The sequence below is a fragment of the Tachypleus tridentatus genome, chromosome 5 (genome assembly GCF_004210375.1).
Source record: "Tachypleus tridentatus isolate NWPU-2018 chromosome 5, ASM421037v1, whole genome shotgun sequence".
Classification (NCBI taxonomy): Eukaryota; Metazoa; Arthropoda; class Merostomata; order Xiphosura; family Limulidae; genus Tachypleus; species Tachypleus tridentatus.
The window spans coordinates 5,802,601-5,830,501 of NC_134829.1; the positions used below are offsets into that span (position 1 = coordinate 5,802,601).

A 27,901-nucleotide genomic window follows, 5' to 3' on the forward strand; every position below is an offset into this window, starting at 1 on the left:
CTTTACATTAAAATCAATAACAGCTTTAAGAGCGCCATCTATTGTTACGCAAACAAACGCCAACTATTGTATGGTAAAATAGAATATTTTTTATCCTTCTAACGAACAGTAAACTGTTTCATAACTCAAGTTGAAACATTTCCTATGCTACAATTTATTTTATTAAATACCGCTGAATTTGAAATTTTAATAACATTATTTAGTCTATCAGTAAGTTTAGTATTTGATACTTATAAAACTTCATAATGAATTATTAATAGTAGCATCTTTTTACCCAAGTTTTTCTTTACCAATAGCAAAATGCATTCTCACATCTGTTGAATTTCATCGTTTCTTACATAAAATACACCATTGCATTATTCTGTGATTAAAAATATCTAAATATATCATGTAATATATCTAACACTTTCAGCCTTATTCAACATTGGATGTTTACAATATTGTGGAATGTGATAGTCCAGTATCTCTCTCTCCAAGTTGTTTTTATTGAACACTGGATGTTTACAATATTGTGGAGTGTGATAGTCCAGTATCTCTCTCTCCAAGTTGTTTTTATTGAACACTGGATGTTTACAATATTGTGGAATGTGATAGTCCAGTATCTCTCTCTCTCAAGTTGTTTTATTGAGCACTGGATGTTTACAATATTGTGGAATGTGATAGTCCAGTCTCTCTCCAGGTTTTCTTAAATATGCTTTCTAACAAAACCCTATGTATGACCAGCTGTTAATTATAATTATCTCAGTAAGGTCATTAACCAATATGTTTAAATAAGGAAACTTCCCTGGAGTTAAAATGTTTGAAGTAACTGTTAAGAGATAAAAGGGTAGAGCAGTATGCGACAAAAAGCAGATATTTTGCCAATAATTATTAGTTGTAATGTTTCAGTTATAACTAATAAAAACATTTGACACAAAGTGTATTTTACTATTTCTATGTTATGCATTTGAGCACACATCAATTTCAAAAATATTAACTACTAAATCTTTTATCATACTGGAGTTGGATTATGAATTGCCTTTAAGATAGTGCAAAATCTTAAGTTATTGTTTAGCGTTGAGCCTTTGTTTGGAGCAGTCAGTTTTTATTGTATAATTATTTACACAAAGTACAATTGGTTAAAAAGTTTCCATTACCAATCGACACAGAATGATGTCACAAGTGACATTCACTGTCGTACGTGGGTTGTAATACGGTTAAGTTCTAAACTTTAACAATATACAAACAAGACATTCTAATCCAGTTCTGATGCAAAGTTCATAAAACATTTGACAATTATGAGGAACGATGGGAAATTGTAATTTTCAGGAATAGTTATGACAATCACATTAATAAATACATACAGCTTAGAGATCCAAGTAAACAACTAAAATTAACTACATGTTTAGTTGGTGGGGAAGACTGCAGAGAAAGTTTGTGTATTGTTTTAATAATATAATACAAGATAAAAACCAAAGTTGGAAAACCCTAAATCACTGATTTTATAAACATACTGTCTTCAGATAACAGTTAATGATGTATCTTTTAAAAATAGTAATGTCTTATACTATGGTAAACCTAATACATTATCTTTTCCACTCACAAAATATCTGGAAATCATCTTTAAGTGAAAACCCTTTACTGTGAGTTGTTTATATATTTGTACATTACATGGGGTGTGTTTTGTAACAGTGAACCTCGAATAAATTAGCTCCTGCTTTAAGAAAAGACAACAGAATTAGGTATTCCATGTATACAATCCCTTTCTATACTTTACAATGTTCAGATCAACCACATCAGCAACATGATTTTCAGAACAAATCAGTTCTAGAAACTCGGAAGGTAGGCCACAGTCACTTAGTGTTTCAATAGCAAACACTGGTGGGGGCCCAGAAGCCCCAGATCCAGGGGACCTCGAAAAAGCTCCGTTGAAAGATATCGTGGGTTCGTGGGTTGCCATGTGGGCCGAGAATTCTTCCTGAGTGGACTGGAAAAGGGAACAGAGGCCGTGTAAAGCACTGGGTAGGACAGGGCCAGAAACTTCAATCATCTGGAGATCACTCATTCCTTGTCTGATGCAGCTCTGTCTGACCTGAAGATACAATTAACATTTATTTTTAAATCAAGGAATAATATAACAGTAAAGCCTAAATATAACTTCAAGCTGTACTTTTATAACTCTCTAATTGACCATTTAAAGTTAGATATTATAAAACTAATTTTTAAAATCACTTACTTAGTGCCAAACACTACTTACATTGATTGGAGATACACAAATGTTTCTGTAAATGCACAATTTACCATTTTCCTAATATTTTTAATGCCTAACACATGAAGTACAACTCGTGATATTCTGTCTTGGTTTTCTTTTCAATCAAAATCTACTTAAGTGTTTTCCTCATCTTTTGTGAAATTAGAAAAAAATTATTTTTGATGAGGTTCAAACTTTGACTTTCAACATATCAAATTAGAATCCAACAGAAAGAGTAGGGATATAACATAGAAAGAAACCTGGAAAATAACATTAGGTTATCAGGAACAGTTGGAAGTAGAACAGTTTTCAGTAGAGTGAATATCTCTTCCACTCAGCACTGATCATGTGTGGCTATCACAAGCAGGCAAATATGTCCATTGTTATCAATGTACAGAGGCCATTTTTGGTAGAAGAATGAGGAATAATATAATTGTGTCTACTAAGTTTTATTAATCTGACCATCTTTGATTTATAGAGCAAAAATAGTCAAAGTATTTCCCACATTAATAGATTTGTTGTTGTTTCTTGGTAAGGGAGGGGGACCTCGCTGTGTCCTACTCTCTACAACTAATCACTTCTAAGGTGAATTATTGTCCAAATATTTAACAGCTTTCTTTCATCCAAATCCATTAAGCCATTTTGAAGAATACTTGCTGACAAAACACACAGAGGGGTTAAAGCATAATTTGTAGTGGAAGAGGTAATTATAATACAGAAACAAAACTGAAACTTAACAGTGTAAAGCTAACAAAACAATTAGAGATATATCATGTAGCCACAAGATGGAAAATTAATAAAGACAAGCCAGAAGAGAGGGTGAAGACATGTAATGTTAATATTTGTTAAATTTGCATAAACCTGTCTGAAGGCTATCTGCACCTAATTTAAATGGTGGACAAAAGGTAAGGAATACACTCATTATCATCCATTGTCAGACTGAACAGTGGGAGTTGACCATAATGCACCCAGTCCCGAGGTGAGGAATACAATTTTTTCTTCCTCAGATCTATAGAACAATACACTTACCAACTGGGCCTCACTCTGTTCCACAGAAATGGTTACACCCCTTCCTTGAAGACATATTATAATTTAAAAAAAAATACACTTACCAACTGGGCCTCACTCTGTTCCACAGAAATGGTTACACCCCTTCCTTGAAGACATATTATAATTAAAAAAAAAAATACACTTACCAATTGGGCCTCACTCTGTTCCACAGAAATGGTTACACCCCTTCCTTGAAGACATATTATAATTAAAAAAAAATACACTTACCAATTGGGCCTCACTCTGTTTCACAGAAATGGTTACACCCCTTCCTTGAAGACATATTATAATTTTAAAAAAAATACACTTACCAACTGGGCCTCACTCTGTTCCACAGAAATGGTTACACCTTCCTTGAAGACATATTATAATTAAAAAAAATACACTTACCAATTGGGCCTCACTCTGTTTCACAGAAATGGTTACACCCCTTCCTTGAAGACATATTATAATTAAAAAACTCTTCTACTTTAATTGGTTTGAACATATTTTTGGTAATTTTTTTCTTCCAATAATGATCATCTTGAAAGAATCAAAGGTTTACAGCTTAATACACAGTATACTTACATACTTTATTCTGTGAAAGAAGAGACATCCAACTAACCTGCGAGTGTTAAGAGATCATTGTGAGTGGGTTAATATTAGCAGGGTGAAAGTTGGCAAGATTGGATCACATGTGGTACAAACTTCTAATCTATTACTCTTTATTTTTATGAAAACCTACTTACTTGAGCTAGAATTTATTTATGGGCTGCCAACATTATCCTTGGAGAAGGTTAACAAACAGTTATAAATTCTTACAGATGTGTCATCTGAACAGACTCAAAAGTTGGCCAGTTTTGTACACAATAGTTATGTTTTGTGTGTGTGTAGGAAACTTACATTATAGGATTCAGTGTTTCATTACTGCTACACATACCCTCTTGTATCATATCATGTTCATTAGTCTGTCTTTCTTAATAAGACACAAAGTCCAAGTTTTAGTATTTGTAACATACCTTCAGGTTTCGAAGAGTTGCTCCAGAGAATCCTACTGGGGCAAGAAGAGTTGGAGGTATTCCAGCTAATGGACCACTGTTGGCAATACACGATCTGCTGTTTAACAAAAAGTTGAAAAGGGCTTGAATGTCAGGTCCTCTCACACAGACAAGGGACGGAGGTCGTCTATCAATTTTTTTATGTTTTTCCTTTTGTCTGGAGTACTGTTAAGGTAAACTTCACTGATTCAATGTTCAAAAAGGATCTAATGACCAAATTCTACTATCAATGTCAAATGGAGGAAGTTTGACATAATTAACATTTAGCAAAACTTGATGTAGTAAACTACAGAAGTAGGAAACAAATTAGGTACACAATCATGCTGGTAGACTGTGCTATATTAGCCTTCATGGGCCTACATTTTAAGTATAAAATACATCATAAACCTACACTTAATATGGGGATTTAAATTTAAAAGTAAAGTTTAAATAAATTAAATAGTCCTTTAAAAAACTTTTATCACAAAACAGGAATGAATCAGCATAAAGGTTACAGTTTCATTTTATGAGCATTCAGAGATGGAAAATCTAGCTGGCTGAGTCCAAGACTTTCCAACCAGGTCACGGGTTCTTCATCACTTTCTGCATCTTTAAGTTCACAATCTTTATTCGCCACAAGTCCTCTACATTAAAGAACCAAAACTAAACTGTTACAAAGTGAAGGTTTTCAAAGTAATAAAAACCAATTTTAAGAGATCAAATGAGACTGAATTTTATAATATAACACACTGTTTCTATCAGAGTAATCTCTAGATTCCTATGGAAAGTTTTCTCACAAAATTCAATAAATAAAAATTACTATTTTGAGAACAACATCACAACAGACACACACACATACACGTACAGGATGCTGCAACAGTGGCTTAAAACAGCAAGACTATTCGACCGAATTAAGAGATCCATCCCTTTCCTAAATCATTATATAGACTTTATTAGGCACATCCTTTTCCTGAACAATTCTATATACTTCTATAGGCACATCCTTTTTTCTGAACAATTCTATATACTTTTATAGGCACATCCTTTTCCTGAACAATTCTACAGACTTATGTAATAACTTTTCTAAATTCATTGTACATGAACAAATTACTTTTCAACATTTCAACACACACTTCAAGTTTTACTGAATCCAATTAAAATTTATTACCAAAATATAATGTTAAACTTTAGCTTACACTCCTGAAATAAGAATTTCAACAAACTAATCATTTAAAGATGTTAAACTCAGTTTAATATACTAACTACTGATAACACAAGTATTGTGAAAACAGTGAACCAAGAAACATGAATGACTTCAGAAAATATACCTTATTAAAGCACCAGGGTAATTCATCCTCAAAGGAGGAAGGCCAACATTATAAAACCACCAAGATAACACTATGTAACACAAATTTTGTTCCTGGATGGTATGTGTTATTTCTTAATTCCTTATGTTGTAAAAGTACAGAAAATTGCCATTTTTCCCTTCAAACTTTGCTTTTGTGACCTGGATAATGAAGTTTAGAAATTAATCTATTTTCTATGCAAAAACAGACAAATTTGCACATTTTCATTTACATAAGGTCTGAATAAAGCAACATATGAATCAAGATTTACATGTATTTATACTAAAGTTATACAAAAATGTTTAGAAGTGAGTAATTTTTCGTGATTTGCGACTGTAATGTAAATCACTTTCACGTATCAACTCCCAAATATAGTCTCCCATCATGTTTTCGTTATACACTCCTTGGTAGTGGTATTCAAAGTCCAGTATATCTTTTGGAAGCTCTCGCCTTGCTCCTCTGAGTATGCTCCCATGTTCTCCTTGAATTTATCAAGATGAGCGTCAAGGATACAGACTTTCAGGGACATCCTGCTGCCCATTTTAACGTAGTTCTTCACCAGAGCCTCAACAAGTTCCACATAATCTTTGGCCTTGTGATTGTCCAAGAAGCCTCAATTCACTGTAAAAATCTGCCAAGCTTTTTATCCCTTCCTACTGATCTTCTTGAGGAATTTGATGCACTCCAGGATCTTCTTTATTTGTGGTCCAATGAAGACACAAGCTGTGACCTCAAACACCTCAGGTAAGAAGTCTCGAAGGTACTTGAAAGCTGCAGACTCCTCATCAAGAGCTGTGACAAATTGTTTCATAAGACCCAGTGTAATGGTGAGAACAACACCTGGAGGTCCACTAGTGGCTCACACTTGACATTGTGTCTCCCCACAGAGAACTCGGTCTGTTGTGGCTTGTGCTTCCTGTTGTAGTGCACTGCGGTGTACCTTTTGTCCTAAAGGCAAAGATAACAAGGTAACTTGGTAAACCCTCCTTGGAGACCCATCAGGAATGTCATCATTTTGAAGTATCTGATAACCTCCCAGCCATATTCATCATACTTCAAGGCTTCTAGTAAGGTCCTGATGCTGGTGTATTCCTCTTTGAGGTGCACCGAAAGATATTTAAATTTTAAAAGGTCTAAAATTTGCATAATATAAAATCTTACTATTCAAGCAAGCAAAACTTGTCCGTCTTACCTTCTAGAATTTTTGTTCAGGGCTCGTAGGTAAAATGAGGTACCCAGGGTTTGTCTTGGTCCCCAACAGACATGCTGAAATATGTCTTGTAGGCTTCACACATCTTAGCAGATGCTGTCACAAAGTACTTTTTTCACTCTTGTCTTGACAAATTGGCCACATACGTAGCAGAATGCATCTGGAGAATGCTTGCAGCTTCTTGATGACATCTCTGATAGAATTAGATAGGTCTGTGTGTGTTCACTTAGGCAGCTAGAACTAAACTGAAGTGGTGAGCCTCTCTATATCTATTACTATGGAAAGTTCTAGAAAATTCTCAAAAGTTCTACAACATTCTAGAAAGTTCTTGAAAATTCTTATAAGTTTGAGAAAATTCTCTATCAGCTTCTCAGCACTGAATCAACTTGGAATGTTCTGGAAAATGAGTAAGTTTGAAAATTTCATTACCCAGGTTACAAAAGCAAAGTTTGAAGAGAAAAATAAGTCTTTGCCATTTACTTTAGGCATAAACAATAGGGAGATAACACTGTGTCCAGGAACAAGAGAAAATTTTGTTACAGTGTAATTCATCTCTGGAAAAGAGAGGTCTATTCTGTAAAACAAATTTAAATGTAATTTTTAGGTAGCACACAGTTTGTTTATATAATCAGACATTTATAACAACTTCAACATATTAAAAACATCTGAACAAACTCTGTTTCTTCTTGCTTTGTAGCTGCTCCAGTGGTACTGTTTAACTGGGAGCTGTCTCCATCCAGAGTATCCGAGTTATTACTGTTGTCATTCTCTCTTAACGGCATCGTGTACTCTATACCTAGAAAATTACATTAAATCTTGTATTTTCACATACAACACAGAATTAACAAAATTATAAATATTTGAATAGATATCTCTACACAGGATAGTATTTATATTACATATAAGTTAGTATACACACTGCATTTTTCTTTTGCAATAGTTATTGCACACAAAACACACAAATCAGTGAGAGTTACACATGACAGTACACACTCCACTGGTAATGATACACAACAAGACTTAGTTCACTAGTCACTGCATCACGGTTTCTATTTCACTAATAATTACATACAACAATTCCCTCTTCATTAGCAATTATAAGCAATACATTCCATTTAGTTACATATTAGTTCAACTTTTTATAAATCTTGCCTGGAACAATATAGTCTGACATTTACTATAGATCCTAAGAAATTATGAATAAAAACTAATCCTTGAAAGGTCTATTAATTAATAACTTTTTAAATGAACATAAGCTATCATATTAATAAACATGTTAAGAGAAACTAGTGAACAGAGTTACCACTAATATGGTTTGTACCTACAGTCACGTGAAACAGTTAGGACACCCTATGAAAGCCTGTGTATTTGTGTAACATATTTGGACATATAGATATCTAATCTCAATTTTAACAATACTGAGAGATTATAGGAATGTAACTAAACAATTAAAACTGAAGGAAAGACTTTTCAAGATCTTCTGTAAATGTAATTCTACAAAAATGCATATTCTGAGGGAAAAGTCAAGACACCCCCACATTTATTCCCACTTAAAATGGCTCAACTCACACACAGGTGTATCACACCAGGTGCACATGATTAGAAGATAGTTACTCAGCATTGTGAATGAAGCTTGCCCTATTTAAACCTCAGACATTTAGTTTGGTGTGCTCCTGACTGTTGAAGTGAGAGTGAGCACCATGGTGAGAGCAAAAGAGCTGTTTGAGGCCTTCAGAAAGAAAATTGTAGCAGCTTATAAGTCTGGTAAGGGATTTAAAAATATCCCAAAAGATTTTGAAATCAGCCATTCCACTGTCTGGAAAATAGTCAACACGTGGAGGTCTTTCAAAACAACTGCCAACATACCCAGGTCTGGTCGTTCAAGCAAGTTCATCACGAGAACAGACTGCAAGATGCTAAAAGAGGTCTCCAAATACCCTAATATGTCATCACGGAACCTACAGCAGGCTCTGGATACTGTTGATGTGAAAGTGCATGCCTCTACAATCAGAAAGAGACTGCACAAGTTTAACTTGCATGGGATGTATGCAAGGAGGAAACCTTTGTTCTCTAAGAGAAACATCAAGGCCAGACTGAAGTTTGCCAAGAGAATGTAGACAAAGACCAGGACTTCTGGAATAATGTTCTTTGGACAGATGAGTCCAAATTTGAATTATTTGGACACCAGAAAAGAGGACATGTTTCATCAAGGCCAGAGAGAATGTAGACAAACACCAGGACTTCTGGAATAATGTTCTTTGGACAGATGGGTCCAAAATTGAATTATATGGACACAAGAGCAGAGGGCATGTTTGGTATTCCAAGAAAAGAACCTCATACCAACTATGAAGCATGGAGGTGGAAGTGTCATGGTTTGGGGCTGCTTTGCTGCAGCAAGACCTGGACAGCTCACAATCATAGAATCCACCATGAATTCTACTGTGTATCAGAGGGTGCTTGAGGATCATGTGAGACCATCTGTACAAAAATTAAAGCTGAAGCAGAACTGGACCCTGCAACATGACAATGACCCAAAACATACCAGTAAATCCACCAAATTGGAGAGTCCATTGAGATGCTGTGGGGTGACTTGAAACGGGCTGTACGTGCAAGAAACCCCTCAAACATCTCACACCTGAAAGAATTTTGCATTGAGGAGTGGAGCAAACTTTCTTCAGACCGATGTCAGAGGCTGGTAGATGGCTACAAGAAGCATCTCACTGCAGTTATTTCAGCCAAAGGGGGTAACACTAGCTATTAGGGGGTTGGGTGTCTTAACTTTTCCTCAGGTAGAATATACAGTTTTGTAGAATTACATTTACAGAAGATCTTGAAAAGTCTTTTCTTCAGTTTTAATTGTTTAGTTATATTCCTATAATCTCTCAGTATTGTTGAAATTGAGATTAAATATCTATATATCCAAAACTGTTACACAAATACACAGGCTTTCATAGGGTGTCCTAACTTTTTCACATGACTGTACATACCTAAGTATGTTTAATTTTACCTTTTGATAACCATGTGATCATACACCAAATAAACATGCTCTATTACATGTAAAGTGAACTGAAATATTTTAGAACAAGTGAATATTACACTTTCCTAAGTAATTATTTTAATCTATCAGTCTGGATGAGTTTATTTTAATTAGTTTTTATTCTAACAGTCATCAGTGGCCTCAGTTTTCAAAGGAACTTAATTTTAGGTAATTTAACTTAAGGCACTGTTTACTTCCTAATACATGTTTGTCAAAGAGCTGGCAGAAAAACAACTTAGTTGGAATTGATTTCTATGATGTTATATTGATGTAAAACTAGACTCATCAGTATATCATGTTAAACATGTCACTTGACTGGTCACTATGAAACATTCACTTTCTTTCAGTATTAATAAGCCTTCCAATTAAGTCCATAATTCGTTAATTGTTTTCCAAACTTTCACAAGTACTTACCTAGCCCACTGTTTCTAGTATCCTGTGAAAGTAAAGAAACCATTGAAGCAATTATATTAAAATTTAAAATTGGTTGTAGTAAAACAACTAAATGAAGGAACACAGCAACCGAGATATTTTGAATATGTCAACCATTTGATGGCTGAATATTAGACAAAGTGGCTGGATCATTAAATCTGTGTATTGTTTAGACCCTTTGGAAACTTAAAACTTGCATGCCTGGGATAGATAGCCATTTTCATTTATTTGTTTTACATTTTTATAACTTAAAATGTAGACATAAAAAGTGCTATATACATAAATAATTATATACATAATTTTATTCACTAAAATAATTGAATTTCACATTAATCACCCTCGTCTGTCAACCCCTGCCGTAACCCTCTTGTGGTCGGTGTCAGGACTGCATGGAATTCTTGAATGCCAGCAACACCCGCTGAATGAAATAAGACGGTGAACGTAGGAGCACACAGGTAAAAATATGGACACTGGCGAGCTTTTGTAAGTTGAAAAAGTGACTTGAAACTATTGCACCTAAAATGTACAATGTGTTTATTAATCACAAAAACATTATGTCTCAGTTACATGTTACAAATAAACATGCATGATCACCTTGTAGTTTATTTCTTTACCTGTTATCTATTCTGCAGCATTCTGTTCTTAAAAATCAATTTTTATCTTAAACCATATAACTTCAAATTAATAGCTGTAGTTGGGAGCAATAGGGTTCTACCAGGTAAATACAAAATCTTTAAACAAAATTACATTTTATGTCCTGTAAAGTTTAGTAATTTGTTCACAGAATGTAAGTTTTAGGTAAACAAATATAAAAATGTAATTTGTTTTTCAACATTTTCTGCTTACCCATACTTCCCATATAAAAAATACATTACCATTAAATAAAACTATATTTATATTGATGTAAAATGACAAAGAAACAATACCTAAAGTTTGGTAATTGAAATAGTTGGAATACAGTTCTGACAAACTTATCCACAGCTAAGTGAAGTTATAAACAGACTTTACACTTTTGCTTTAAATTTTGTTTAGTGTAGCAGGTTTCCTTTCAATACACTGGCTTACAATTTTTAACATTTTCTCTTAAGTCATGACAGTTAATTTGTTTTTAATATTTAATATATTGTACACTAAGAGATATCTAATTTTGCCGTAATTAAAAAACAATTGACAATAGTTCCATTATTCTGAATTAATTACTAAATTCTGACATATCTTGCTTCATTGGATCTTCAGTTTATAAATATTTCACCTTGCACCTCAAAGTAGCTACATTATATTTAGATTATTAATTCACTCCATAATATTATTAAATAAGGTGATTAGACAAAAACACCTTCTAGTGGTAATTATAAATCAAATTATTAGCGTTATCTTCTCTCCTGGAAGACACAAGATAGCTGAATGTTAGTGTAGTATTTTGTTTTCATGAAATAGTTATTCTAGCTTGTTCTATTACAGCTTATTATTATACCAGTAACCAGCATCTAGTGTCTCTTAGAGTAACCAGCGTCTAGTGTCTCTTAAAGAGTAACCAGCTTCTAGTGTTTATTAAAGAGTAACCAGCGTCTAGTGTCTATTAAAGAGTAACCAGCGTCTAGTGTCTATTAAAGAGTAACCAGCGTCTAGTGTCTATTAAAGAGTAACCAGCGTCTAGTGTCTATTAAAGAGTAACCAGCTTCTAGTGTCTATTAAAGAGTAACCAGCGTCTAGTGTCTATTAAAGAGTAACCAGCGCCTAGTGTCTAGTGTCTATTAAAGAGTAACCAGCGAGTAACTAGTGTCTATTAAAGAGTAACCAGTGTCTATTAAAGAGTAACCAGCGTCTAGTGTCTATTAAAGAGTAACCAGCGTCTAGTGTCTATTAAAGAGTAACCAGCGTCTAGTGTCTATTAAAGAGTAACCAGTGTCTAGTGTCTATTAAAGAGTAACCAGTGTCTAGTGTCTATTAAAGAGCAACCAGCATCTAGTGTCTATTAAAGAGTAACCAGTGTCTAGTGTCTATTAAAGAGTAACCAGCTTCTAGTGTCTATTAAAGAGTAACCAGCTTCTAGTGTCTATTAAAGAGTAACCGGTGTTTAATGTATATTAAAGAAAGTGAGAAACGTTTAAAAACTTAAAAGTGAACGTATTGAGGATTATGTTAAAATCAGTGTTGGAAGTAAGTACTAGCCAATCTCCTGATGTAACTTATAGGATTACAGAGAAAAGTTTTATTACATAAAATGTTAGAATAAGGGGAAAATATTTATTGGGCATATTGTACAGAATGGTACCACATTTTGCTTCTCCCTTAATTAAAGTGTAGATTTTTTATTGGGTGTATTGTACAGAATGGTACCATATTCTGCTTCTCCCTTAATTAAAATGTAGATTTTTTATTGGGCATATTGTACAGAATGGTACCACATTTTGCTTCTCCCTTAATTAAAGTGTAGATTTTTTATTGGGTGTATTGTACAGAATGGTACCATATTCTGCTTCTCCCTTAATTAAAATGTAGATTTTTTTATTGGGCATTTTGTACAGAATGGTACCATATTCTGCTTCTCCCTTAATTAAAATGTAGATTTTTTTATTGGGTGTTTTGTACAGAATGGTACCATATTCTGCTTCTCCCTTAATTAAAATGTAGATTTTTTATTGGGTGTATTGTACAGAATGGTACCATATTCTGCTTCTTCCTTAATCTTCTTTTGGTTCTATTTTCCACAAATAACGTCACTCAAGTAAACTTGTCCTTACTCTATCATTGTGCAGAATTAATGTCATTTAGGGTTCCTATAACCTTGTGCTCAGTATTGTTTAAGTATAGTCCATAACTTAGAGTACTGCAGGAGAGAGTATTGTTTAAGTATAGTCCATAACTTAGAGTACTGCAGGAGAGAGTATTGTTTAAGTATAATCCATAACTTAGAGTACTGCAGGAGAGAGTATTGTTTAAGTATCTTGAATTTCTCCAAATCATTGTACCATTACTTTAAGGGATACATGCAACCATTTCTTAAAATTATCAACTGTTGAAATGAATAAAGAAAGTGCTGTATCTCCAGGGATACACGCAACTATTTAAAAATTATCAACTGTTGAAATTAATAGAGAAAGTGCTGTATCTCCAGACGGCTGGTATGGGTATTAAAGTAGAAAACAAGGTTTTGACCTTCTCGGATCATCTCCAGTTTGAAACGTTGTTCTCTACTTTAATACCCATACCAGCCATCTTGAGATACATTTTTACTTCAAGTATGAAAGAAACTGCTGACCGACCATTCATGCAATAAAAAACACATCCAACAAAACCAGTAACAAGTTACTCTGGACTTACATTTATGATTAAAACAATGACTTAGTGCTGCAACAAAGAAATATTACACATTACTTCATCATTAAAGTAAGATGTACACAGACTGATGGCTACAGATACACATTACTTCATCATTAAAGTAAGATGTACACAGACTGATGGCTACAGATACACATTACTTCATTAAAGTAAGATGTACACAGACTGATGACTACAGATACACATTACTTCATCATTAAAGTAAGATGTACACAGACTGATGGCTACAGATACACATTACTTCATCATTAAAGTAAGATGTACACAGACTGATGGCTACAGATACACGTTACTTCATCATTAAAGTAAGATGTACACAGACTGATGGCTACAGATACACGTTACTTCATTAAAGTAAGATGTACACAGACAGATGGCTACAGATACACATTACTTCATTAAAGTAAGATGTACACAGACTGATGACTACAGATACACATTACTTCATCATTAAAGTAAGATGTACACAGACTGATGGCTACAGATACACATTACTTCATCATTAAAGTAAGATGTACACAGACTGATGGCTACAGATACACATTACTTCATCATTAAAGTAAGATGTACACAGACTGATGACTACAGATACACATTACTTCATCATTAAAGTAAGATGTACACAGACTGATGACTACAGATACACATTACTTCATCATTAAAGTAAGATGTACACGATGGCTACAGATACACATTACTTCATCATTAAAGTAAGATGTACACAGACTGATGACTACAGATACACATTACTTCATCATTAAAGTAAGATGTACACAGACTGATGGCTACAGATACACGTTACTTCATCATTAAAGTAAGATGTACACAGACTGATGGCTACAGATACACATTACTTCATCATTAAAGTAAGATGTACACAGACTGATGGCTACAGATACACATTACTTCATCATTAAAGTAAGATGTACACAGACTGATGACTACAGATACACATTACTTCATCATTAAAGTAAGATGTACACAGACTGATGGCTACAGATACACATTACTTCATCATTAAAGTAAGATGTACACAGATTGATGGCTACAGATCTAGCGCTACTGAGTAGAAATGTAATTTCCATTAATTCAGCAATGAAAACAATATATATTTATTTAGTGTTACTAATACTGTAACACTATTTTGTAAACATGTTTCAATATATATAATAGATCTTTTACAACTATTGGTATACTTGTCAATGTTATATTTTTACAGAATTGAAACATCGTCTGGTGATACAGTCTTCAAATTTGCAATACTAAAATCAGGAGTTCGATTCCTCATAGTGGACATAGTAGATAGCATGATGTGGCTTTGTTATAGGATAACCCACATGCAGAATTAAAACATCATAAGTAACAGTCCCTTTTCAAAAACAAAATAGGTTCTGGACATGCTCTGAAGTCTTATAAGATGTGAATGTTGGTTATCTTTTGGTGTTTCAACTGTTACAGTAAACTTTGTTCCCAGTTTATTGTACAGACTTGGAATAGTTCTTTAATATATAATATAGACTATCTGTATGTCTGTAAATTATATATGATATAAATATCCCAGTTTATTGTACAGACTTGGAATAGTTCTTTAATATATAATATAGACTATCTGTATGTCTGTAAATTATATATGATATAAATATCCCAGTTTATTGTACAGACTTGGAATAGTTCTTTAATATATAATATAGACTATCTGTATATCTGTAAAATATATAAATACAAATAATTATTTTCACAGTAAAACAAAGTTAACCCTGACTACAGATATTCAGCTCTTGCTTGGTACATCTGCTAAAGTTTCTTTGTATTAATACACTGTTGTATTATTGTAGGATGTATTCTTCTGTTTGCTCAGGCTTCATGTATTTTCATTGGCTGAAATAGTTACAAAAAATTCTAAAAGCAGTTGTTGATAATTATGATAATTTACTCACAGTGATTGGGATTTGTTTGTTTTTCTTAATAATGGCAAAATATAGACAGCTTTTAATAACAGAAAAACTGTAATACACACTTACCAATCCTCATGTAACTGTTCCTGGAGGCTGGAGTCAATACAAAATGTTGCTTGACTGAAAGATAAAAGTTTGGATTGTAACAAAAGTTCTATACAAAACAAAACAAAGTAGTAACATCCTCCTAAACTGAAAATGTTGTAGCTTTTCTTGACTTGTATTGTTCTCTACAGGTACAAATGTTTGTTTGCCACTAGCCCTGATACACCCACATGCAATTATGAGAGACATCTGCATGCTATCATGTTGCAACCCTCCACCAATAGGAACACAGGACACAACTCCTACCACACATGTAGCAAACCTCCACCAATAGGAACACAGGACACAACTCCTACCATCACTAGCACCCTATTTTCTGTGCAGCACTTTAATCTCTTCAAAATGGGGCTGTACAAACAAAACCTACACCAGAACCTGTTGTGACTGAGCACACTTGGGAGGAAGCCTCCATGTTTAACCACCCTAGTGGCAAGAAACTGATTAACAGCAAAATGAATCCCATATGTCACTAGAAAAATGGGGAAACAGCTCATTCGAGAGTCCAGAGGAGTGCTAAACAGGGTGAATGGGACCTTCAACACGTGGATAGCAATCCCCATCTGCTTTACTTAGTCCATGAGTGTATGTTCTGGGTAAACATCTTTGTGAAGTAAAATACCATAAGGAATACCTACAAGCTGTCTTTTGGAACACTTCATGTCAACAGTTACCATATGACATACAATAGGGACATAAGAATAACCATACCTGGGCAAAGCTAGTAGCAAACAAAAATTTGCAGTTAGAGGGCAACATATGTCAAGAAAAACTGTTTGTAAATGAAGGTAAGATATCTTATTTGAATGTGACAATTTCTTGCTATATAAACACACACACACCACATACATTGTGTTTGTGTGTAATGTGCTGTTAATACAACAACAAATTTATTCAAGAGAAAAAAACCAGAAAATACACTTTAATAATTCACCCTCCTCCTATTATTAAAAGGATTGTATACATAGCTCAAAGGTCTGAGAAATTTCATATCTGTGATTTATCACAATAAATTACAATAAGATAAGAGTATTTCTAGATTACCAACCTCCATCTTTCAGGATTAATACGTGGAAAAAGCTGGAGCCAAGGAAAAGAAGGGTGCATCCACAACAAGCAGTGTTGATGAAACACAGCTCTCGGACTGGTGTCTAAGCTGCACTCCTGCTGTGTGGGACAACAGAGCAGAAATATTAGTGTCATCTCAATAGCATCATATGAAAAGATTTGCTTGCATTCATGGGGAAAAATAGCTTAAAAGCATCATGATATGCTAATTGTGAAATCCTGAGAAACCACTACATTATGTAGCAAAACTGCACAAATATTAACTGAGTCAAAACTATGATAAAAGTTTCACATGCACTTTTTACTTTTGAAGTTACTATTTTTTTCGAGCATTTATCAATGTATAAAACATGCACGCATGTTCGCTTATACTCCAAGATTACTTAAAAATATTTTGTACTCAATAACACAAACGTAATTTGATGTACATCACTCATTTTGTTGCATGTTAACACAAACGTAATTTGATGTACATCACTCATTTTGTTGCATGCTAACACAAACGTAATTTGATGTACATCACTCATTTTGTTGCATGCTAACACAAACGTAATTTGATGTACATCACTCATTTTGTTGCATGTTATGTACATCACTCATTTTGTTGCATGTTAACACAAACGTAATTTGATGTACATCACTCATTTTGTTGCATGTTAACACAAACGTAATTTGATGTACATCACTCATTTTGTTGCATGTTAACACAAACGTAATTTGATGTACATCACTCATTTTGTTGCATGTTTTAATAAGAACAGAGAAAGTGCAAAACTCAGTAAATTACAGTAATCATGCTGGGAATAAATTTTCAGCAAAATGACACACCTTTTCTATGGATTTGCTGGTATTCAAACACCTAACAAACCCTGTTGTTCCACTTGCTTCCTCAGATGTTTTTAAGCTGCCCTTCCAAGGAAATGGTTTACTCGAGATAAAGCGAACTTTAGTTTTTAAGCTCCAGTCAACTGGCAGTTGTCTCTTTCCTTTATTGTTCTTCATGAAAGTAAATAAAACATTGATATACGTTAAGATACACAGATATGAATAAAACAATAAAGATATACACAAATCAAAACAAACAGTATTAATCATAACATACAAAAATAACACACAGGAGACAGTTAAACACATACTAAGAAAAACAGAGCATAAACAAACTAAAATATATGTATCACACATTTGCATTTCTTATGTGCTTACATTTCAAGGAGCAACAAAAATTAACACGCACATAAAAACTTAAAACAAAAGAGCATCCTGACTTTGAGACAGTAATTGTTTTAAATTTCTAACGTGTACAATCAAATAATAGATAGAAGAAACTTTAGTATCTATGGTAAAACAATCTAGTTTTTAAAGTCTATTGTTGTGGTTTCTGAAACACTTATACAGTCTTAAAAACCCTAGAATAAAGTCTACGATTGTTAAAGAATTGTAAGAAACATTTTATAAAAAGAGAAACAGTTTTGACCCTGAAAAAATAAAATAAAAGATTCACAGACACTAAATTTACATCCAAAAATTATACAGACAAACCAGATACGCTTGCCCTCTGTGAACAATTTTTAAAGAGTTTGAGAATACACTTACATGGAGAAACTTGAAGCAGTTTTGGTCAAATGAAGTACCATATTCTTCTGATGATGTGCTACTCCCAAAATTAGCATTGTCGTCTAATAACGCTGGCAGGGTAGGGTGCACAACTTTATCATAAACTCTGACCTGAAAACAGATCAGTTAACAAGATAAACATCTAAACTTTCATGTGATTATAATGATCGATACAGTCTCTTAACTGAATGTTTTGGAAGGTTATAGTTGATGGTGGTGTGACCAGATATTGAAATGGACAAGTCTTGCTAAGCCTACAAGTACGGATGGTTGTTCCTAAAGGCAGAATTCACAAAGTATAACTTACCCTACTTGCTTTAGAATATTTAAGTCAAGAGTCAAAACTTTTTATTACAAATTCTTAAAATATCTTAATATGCTATGCTGTATATTGCTTTAGTTTATGGTGCCTACACAACAGAGACCTATTATCAATAACACTTCACCTGTAGATGGCTTACGATGCATGCATTTTACTCACATTTTAAATTACCCATCACAAATATTCCCAAATTTTTGCTCATGGAGTAATAGACAGATTTACACAAACGAGGGGTTAAGTTTAAAAAGATCCATTTAAAGGGTTTAACAATTTTCATACATGCATCAAAAGTTTCAAAGTGTCTTGGGGGGAAATGAATTGAGAAATTTCCATTATTAGTTCCAAAGCTTTATTTAGTTAATTAGCATTTTGAAATAACTCGAGAATGACGTTCACATATTACCAAATTCAAGTTAGATCACTTAAATTTAATTACTAACCGTGTTTCCACAGGCAACACACTCAGAATGTTGCAGAACTTAATTTTTCAAGTGTTCCAAATCATTTATTAATTGGCTAACACTTTTATCAAACCCCAAGGCAATTGCTGCACCCTTCATGAAAACCAGATCCACAGTTGGCCACAAAATAGATACTGACATACTATTGACATTCAGTGAGTGATCTTGTATTGATGAAGCGATATTAATATAGGAAAAGTAGAAAACGGCTATAGGTGTAAAGTGGTTACATTTGTGGTAAATGCTCTCAATATAGGTGTGGATGCAACAGTTTAGGTCTAGAGGTCAAAATGGTATGAGAAACAGATGGGAAACAGCCACAGAGCAAATTAAAGAAAAAAAAGGAAGGACTGGTTACAACATTCCATTAGAAGATGACACAGATGTAAATCATTGAAGAACTCAAAAGTGAAAGTAAGGCATTGAAGGCATCATTGAAACCAGGGCATGAAAATGATGTTTATTCAATCCAATGGTTCCTTAGTATCAAGTTCACAGCAACATCAAACTTCCCAAATGAAGAATCTTGGTAGAAAGCATCAAGTTTCACTGCTCTGGACAAGAATAATCGATTGCTTCTGTTCTACATGACTGTATCAAGGACTCTATATACCATGTTACTCCAAGAAGATCCAGATGGTCTTACAAAATGACTGATAAATATTTGTAAGAAATCTGATGATACAAAACTATTCTGATCTGCTAACAATGTACAACAAGCTCTATCAGAGAAATGTATTCAGAGACAAGTTGTACTTGTACTGCTATGTTTGTTGATGACATTCAAAGTTAGAAACTGAAGATTGGAGCACAAGCTTTTGAAACAGCTAGATGGCACTTTTATCAACTGAAGTCTGGGTTTCAGCTGGAACCAACAGTAAGATCTGTCCACCATTACTGTAAGTGAGCTGCACTGAAAGCTGTATAGTACCAATGGCTAAGGTGATGAGAATTATTCCACTCAAGCCAAGGTCAAGACCTTCATATCTGTTATAAAAACAAAGAATAAAAATAGGAACAAACAGCCAAGAACACAACAAACTGTTTCTGATCTCAGCCAAGTCAACAACACTACATGTACATCTCCTAAGTTTACTACCGTGTACTGTAGGAATCAAAAACTTACAACAGTTTTACTGAATCTGTGAACTTTTTCATAAAACTTTGTGGAATTTAAGTTCAATCTAAAAACACCAAAGACAGAAGTTTAGCTCATTCCAGAATGATATTCTATATTAAACAGTCTAAACCTGTGTGTCTAAGTCCATACATTAAACAGTCTAAACCTGTGTGTCAAAGTCCATACATTAAACAGTCTAAACCTGTGTCTAGTCTATATATTAAACAGTCTAAACCTGCGTGTCTAGTCCATATATTAAACAGTCTAAACCTGCGTGTCTAGTCCATATATTAAACAGTCTAAACCTGTGTGTCTAGTCCATATATTAAACAGTCTAAACCTGTGTGTCTAGTATATAAACAGTCTAAACCTGTGTGTCAAAGTCCATATATTAAACAGTCTAAACCTGTGTCTAGTATATCCTAAACCTGTGTGTCTATCCATATATTAAACAGTCTAAACCTGTGTGTCTAGTCCATATATTAAACAGTCTAAACCTGTGTTTAGTCCATATATTAAACAGTCTAAACCTGTCCATATATTAAACAGTCTAAACCTGTGTCCATATCTAGTCCATATATTAAACAGTCTAAACCTGTGTGTCTAGTCCATATATTAAACAGTCTAAACCTGTGTGTCTAGTCCATATATTAAACAGTCTAAACCTGTGTGTCTAGTCCATATATTAAACAGTCTAAACCTGTCTATATATTAAACAGTCTAAACATATATATAAACAGTCTAAACCTGCGTGTCTAGTCCATATATTAAACAGTCTAAACCTGTGTGTCTAGTCCATATATTAAACAGTCTAAACCTGTGTGTCTAGTCCATATATTAAACAGTCTAAACCTGTGTGTCTAGTCCATATATTAAACAGTCTAAACCTGTGTGTCTAGTCCATATATTAAACAGTCTAAACCTGTGTGTCTAGTCCATATATTAAACAGTCTAAACCTGTGTGTCTAAACCTGTCTAGTCCATATATTAAACAGTCTAAACCTGTGTGTCTAGTCCATATATTAAACAGTCTAAACCTGTGTGTCTAGTCCATATATTAAACAGTCTAAACCTGTGTGTCTAGTCCATATATTAAACAGTCTAAACCTGTGTGTCTAGTCCATATATTAAACAGTCTAAACCTGTGTCTAGTCCATATATTAAACAGTCTAAACCTGTGTGTCTAGTCCATATATTAAACAGTCTAAACCTGTGTGTCTAGTCCATATATTAAACAGTCTAAACCTGTGTCTAGTCCATATATTAAACAGTCTAAACATCTAGTCCATATAAAACAGTCTAAACCTGTGTGTCTAGTCCATATATTAAACAGTCTAAACCTGTGTGTCTAGTCCATATATTAAACAGTCTAAACCTGTGTGTCTAGTCCATATATTAAACAGTCTAAACCTGTGTCTAGTCCATATAGTAAACAGTCTAAACCATATATTAAACAGTCTAAACCTGTGTCTAGTCCATATATTAAACAGTCTAAACCTGTGTGTCTAGTCCATATATTAAACAGTCCATATATTAAACAGTCTAAACCTGTGTCTAGTCCATATAGTAAAAAGTCTAAACCTGTGTCTAGTCCATATATTAAACAGTCTAAACCTGTGTCTAGTCCATATATTAAACAGTCTAAACCTGTGTGTCTAGTCCATATATTAAACAGTCTAAACCTGTGTGTTTAGTCCACTGTTAAAATATCAGTATCACATTCCTGATGCCGTTCTAGACACTGATGTAAATTATCCACTTTCAAAGGTATTGTGGCTCAATATTGTTTAACAATCGCATACAAAAATGTCTTTCTTTGAAAATGATTGCAATAAGTTCTTCGAACTGCATCTGAGGCAACGTCTTACAGCATCAGTATACAGACTATTTTTATTATGTGTGGTTAACCCTTTGTACAATGACTGGTACACTTTGTTATCAGTGTTTACTGTACAACTTGAGGCAGCACTGAAAATGTTATGTAGCTTCATAAACATAGCATCTCACTAGAAACTGAAAACATCTTTCATATTTTGTTAATTTATAGGACACTTTCCTACCTCAGTTGTTTCTGGAAATTCTACACGAGTTCACCCATAAACAAGTTTAACTGTCAATTCCTCTGAGAATTTTAAGAAAATTTTTATTCCATATAAGGTGTCTTGGTTGTCTTTCATTTACCACAACAAACTAACATTTGGATATACCTAAGACATGTCATTAATTTTATCTTCTAGATTATGTAGTAGATAAAATGTTGGAGCTATAAAGTGCAAATCTATCATTGGATTCATCTTACAAAATCAATTTCTCACTCTTTTTAACATATATATCTAAGTATGTGATAAATATCTTATTTTTTTACTCTCCAACAACTGGAAAAAAGTATAGATACAAATTTCTAAAGTAAGAAGTCCACTGTTAACATCACATAAACAGACTGTTGCACCTTGTCTGTTGTTGAGATACCGTTGAATATTCCTATATCTTCCACTCTGTCTTGTGACACCTCACTGAATGATCGTTTCTTTGGGCTCTGTCGCCTGGAAACATAAAAAAAATATGTAATAATTAAAGTCTTATTTCTCTGATTTTCTTATTCATTTCTTTTTCTGTAAGAAAAAAATTTGTTTTTTTTTTATCTATTTAAAATGCTACCATTCATTTTAAGATAAAGTTGTTTTTCTATGTTTTCATATTTTGTGCAGATCTGCTCAAAGGCTACATATGCTAGCCATTACTGATATAAAGTGGTAAACTAGAGGCAAGGTAGTCCTCATCACTGACAGTGCCAGACACGACTAGTGATTTAAATGTAATTATTAGTCAGAATACATTTAAAACTAAAGTGTTACCTTTTATTAGCCATATTACTTGTATTAAAAAATAGATACAAGGTTTTATTTTAAACATCAAAAGAATTGTAGTTTACATAAATAACGTTGTTGTAGAAGTTTCTATTGTTGTTCAAATTCTTATAATAAGTTTAATTTTTTGAGTTTTAGTCCAACATTTTAGTGTGTTAATTTACATGAATATAATAACACTATCTGTTGTCTGTTCATAGGGTGTGGATGGATCTTCACAAAAATCAGCACAGAGGTTTGTTGGATCCACAGAGGGGTCCATGTAAATTTACGGTTTCACTTTCTTTTGCAGTTTACATTTTTTACTCTTACATGTAACAGAAGCAGCTTGTCATGTCCTAAGATAACCTTTCATTAATACTAAATTTTAATATCTTCCATCCAGAGGATGGTTACTCCAACTAGTTACTTACAAACTGGCACCAACTTGCTATCTTAATGCTCATTACAATATTAATAGCATCCAATGAATTAGATAACAGTAAAAAAGTAAATTATGTACTGATCAGTCAAGAGAGCTTTCTCAATTACCCTAATGAACCAATTAACTGCAGTTTAACTTTTTTATACAGGACTTAAGTTATTTCCTGAGCTTTATGTTTTATTAAACTTCCTTCTAACCAAATAATAACATAAACAAATTTCTAATGACAGATATAAAAACAGGCTACAAGAGATATATTTCAAATGGTTATGAATATTTTACAATTTGCTCTAAGCCATATTTTAAACCATTAAGTTTAACAGTAACTTACTGTAGGTGTCAAACAAGTGTTATTCTTCTACATAAATTAGATGAAACAGATCAAGTTACCTATAAAATGTTCCAATATTATTTACTTCAAGCAAAATACTAACTGTATTTTAAGTCTTAAAATAATAACATGACAAACCTAAATGGGTTTACAGCCTGTACTTTTGAAAGTGGAATTCTACGTACGAAGGTTTGCTGGGTAGATACATTCAAATCAACATTTTGGAGAACTGAAGACGAGGACTGCCGTTTTAATTTCTTCCTTAACCTCAACACTTCTGCAGGTTTTACCCACTCAGGAAACTCTGTTTCTATATCTTCTGTCATTACTAGTCTCTCTATTACTGTAAACAAACGACACATTTCACTCATATTTGAAACGATTTGTATTAAGTGATAAAACCTTAGACAAGCTCAAGGAAATGGAAAAATTAAAATTTATAGTTTAATTCATTACACATAACAAATTCACAAATAATGAATGAATGTTACAAAAACTAATTTTATTTAAAAGATTTGGACGTAACTGAGGACATGTATTAAAAAAACTAAGAGAAACACCTGTGACCAACTTAATACTTAAAAAAAAAAAAACAATTTTTTCCCTTCTAAAAAAATAAAATAAACCCATAGAAATATTTTTGGTATTAGATGATATATTTGAAAGTATGTTGATGTTCAGAGTTTCCAGACTTCTTAATGTTTACCATTTATATCAGGCTTTTAGTCATGGTCTGTCCATCATTTCAGTGGTTCACAAACTTAAACAGTATACTGACCAATATAGACTTAAAAAGTAATCTAAAAGTTAAACTGAAATTAAACTTCAAATTTTGTAATATAACCTTAACCTTGTCTGCACTGATGGGGTGTCACAGTTATCCATTTGTTATTTGTACAGTAACAAAACTTAACCAAATTGCAAAGAGCTTTGGACATACTCAGTAAATTGTATTCAGTTTTTAAAAAAATCATATAATTTGATTCAATATGACTATAATTTTTAGGCTGTGAAATGTGGGAATCATTTTTTAATACATCCAGTCAGTTCCAACTAGATTGTTATTTATTAATACACTTCATATTTTATACCAACACTTACTTCAGTCACCGATTCCAGTCCTATAACCTTTGTCAGGCTATTAAAAATACTTTTGTTACCAAGGCTCTTCACAAAGGACATTTATCTCTAACTAACACAGTTTATTTTAAATAAACTATAAATGTTTTTAGAAATACATTAACATCCAAAAATTAATCTTTAATGATGTGCAACATAAATAATGGTCTGGATGTATAAAAATGTAGCTCAGACTTCAAGATTTTATGGGATGTGGTAATCATGTCTCGCTACTCAATACAATGTTTACATCTGCAGAACCACATTTCCTTCAAACCTGGTTAATATCCCGATCTATATACACCTAATACAGAATCATCACAACCATAAGAGTAGGAACACATGGCTTAATACAAGACTGATTTACACTTGGACTTTTAAATCTCATTGAGTTTATTAATGAAACAAAAACCCAAAACAATTTGTTCCTATCTGAAACAATAAGCTGAACAAAGTCTCTTAGAAAAGGTACATTTTAAGTCTTTCCAACAAGAAATATTTCTTTCACCACAACATCATAATAACTGAAAACACTAATCAACTAAGCTGAACAACCTATACAGATATAACAGTACTGTCTATTGCATGTCCATGTAACTACTTTACAGTGTATAGACAGATCTTCACCAGAATTGGTACAGAGGTTTGGTGGGTCTATATGAGGATAAATACAAATTTTTATTGTTATATTTTACAGTTTTTATCAGTGTTTTTACATTTCTTTTACCAATACTTCACCCCTTGTTGAAAAACCTTCACCATATTTAGTATGAAGGTTTATTGAATCAATGTCGAGATAAGTGAAATTTGTGGTTTTACATTTTGCAGTTTTTATGGGCATTTTTATTACAATTACATGTAAAGGAAACAACTTTTCTCCTCCTAAGATAATCTTTCATTAATCATAAACTTACATCTGTCCATGGGACAGGCACTCGAACTGGTTAAAAATAACAGAATAATTTGATTACTTGATAATTACCTTGGTAACTGACTATAGCTATTAATTGTGTTTATTGCCTACATCTAGATTGAATGTGTAAGATCATTTCATTAGTTAAAAACAAATTCATACAATCAAATAAATTCTGCCTATCACTACATGCACACATACACTTGTGACTATAGCCCACCACTTTACTGTTTCCTATGGCATGATATAAAATTTGAAAGTATGACTTAAGTATTTATATATCTTATTACTTGAAAGCAATGCTCAAAATAGCAAACAAGTTTTAGAAGTGTACAACTGGATATAGTGACTTTCAAAGAAATTCAAATTTCTTCTACCAAAATTACCTTACCCTTCAGCAAGAATTTGTGATGACAAGGAACACACTTAAAGTAAAAATGTATTCTCAAGACAACCGGTATGTTTATGAGAACTTTAATTAAAATAAAATACAAAACAATATCAGGTCATCTTCAGGTTGAAAGGACCTGAGAAGGTCAAAACATTGTTCTGTATTTTATTTTAATCAAAGTTCTAATACCCATACCAGCCACAATGTCTATGAAACCTGCAGTGCAAGACAGCTTTCTTGTTAAAACTTTAAGTGAAATTAATGGCAAAATGTTTCTTGAAGATTGATAAATTTGATAAGACTTACAAAACCTCTGTCACTTTCTTATTTCTTAAGAAACACAAGTTGAACATTTGGTATTGTAAACATTTTTGATGTTCCATCTTTCAGTGACACTCAGTAATAAGTTGAATTGTTCTATGGTCTTTAGAATATAGAAACCAGAAGTTTTTATCCTGTTAATCTAACAAATAATCAGGTAAACTCCAACAAGATAATCTCTTCCCAAGAAATATATGTTAAAACATCAGTCTATCCATAACTTATAAATCTTTCATCTCTTCTATGAAACCCTTTATAATAAGTCAATATCCTTTCTAAGATAAAGGAAACAAGAATGTAAATATTCAAACTTCTGAGTAAGGCCTAACTTGTAATTCATATATAAATACTTACCTCTTTTGACTTGTAATTAATACATCTAAAAACACATTCTAAAATTATGTTAACTTTATTAGTAGCACCTCTTTAACTTTAGAATTTTAATCCAGTTAGCAATTCAGGTTTGATTATTTTTTAACACACAGTATACCTATTCACACATGTGAACTGTTTTTTCTTCGCTGTTGAGATTAACAATTCCAGCCTACATAACTAATAAAACTTAAATTAAAAGACAGACACACTAAACTGAGTAAACAATTTAATGCAACTGCAATGTAACTTTGCATTGTAAACCGTTGGATTAATTCAGCTACTTTTGATGTAAGAGAGAAGTAGAATTTTTATATTTGTTAATTTATTATCAATAGCATATATTTTATACAGCTATGGTATACTGCACCTATGAATTATGCACAGTACGAATAGAACAAAGTAAATTATATCAGTATTACCGATAGACCTAAATATTGTTATAACAACTATTTAATTTGAAAATTGCAGTACCATTTTATCCTTATCATGCATTACAAATGTTTTTTGTTTTTTTTTGTATCTTCTCCAGTCTTTGTAATCTTACTAAAGTCATTCCCTAGTAATGCTATTACAAGTTAGTAACTTATCAGCGTTAACAATCACATTGAAAGTCTATCTTACCTAAGACTAGTGAATAAATGAAGACTGAAGAAATGTTAGGCTAACTTTAAACGTTTATTTCATACCAAAAGATATTTCAGATTAAAGAAAAAATTAAAACCACATTCAAGCAGTCTACGCTAATAAAAGTTTAAATACATTTGAAATTTAAAGAGATATCCGTTACAACTCTTTCAAATATTTCCCTCCATCTCGACCGTCGCGCTCTCTATTGATAATGCATGATTACGTGTA

At 32.9% G+C, this 27,901-nt stretch overlaps 1 protein-coding gene across 2 annotated transcripts; it reads right to left on the reverse strand.

Annotated features, from left to right (window-relative positions):
- Positions 1–1,063: 1,063 nt before the first annotated feature.
- On the reverse strand, positions 1,064–27,876 carry hd (humpty dumpty). Of its 2 annotated transcripts, none has more exons than XM_076500884.1 (12): positions 27,668–27,876; positions 24,066–24,270; positions 22,755–22,848; positions 18,382–18,513; positions 17,617–17,784; positions 16,769–16,884; positions 15,685–15,738; positions 10,659–10,837; positions 7,528–7,648; positions 4,812–4,940; positions 4,279–4,474; positions 1,064–2,071 (listed from the first exon to the last, which is right to left on the reverse strand). In XM_076500884.1, the coding sequence occupies exons 2-12, from the start codon at positions 24,251–24,253 to the stop codon at positions 1,718–1,720; spliced, it is 1,731 nt and encodes a 576-aa protein (XP_076356999.1). In that variant the 5' UTR covers positions 24,254–24,270; positions 27,668–27,876; the 3' UTR covers positions 1,064–1,717. The 2 variants fall into 2 exon arrangements, with proteins under 2 accessions (XP_076356999.1, XP_076356998.1); XM_076500883.1 differs by having other exon boundaries at positions 16,769–16,887; positions 27,668–27,870.
- Between the last annotated feature and the right edge of the window lie 25 nt (positions 27,877–27,901).

Coding starts and splice junctions, on each gene's coding strand:
- hd (XM_076500883.1), bottom strand. CDS start 24,253: ATGACAGAAGATATAGAAACAGAGTTTCCTGAGTGGGTAAAACCTGCA. Junction 22,849..24,065: donor CAGGCTGTAAACCCATTTAG/GTTTGTCATGTT, acceptor TTATGTTTCCAG/GCGACAGAGCCCAAAGAAAC. Junction 18,514..22,754: donor GTATCTCAACAACAGACAAG/GTGCAACAGTCT, acceptor ATCTGTTTTCAG/GTCAGAGTTTATGATAAAGT.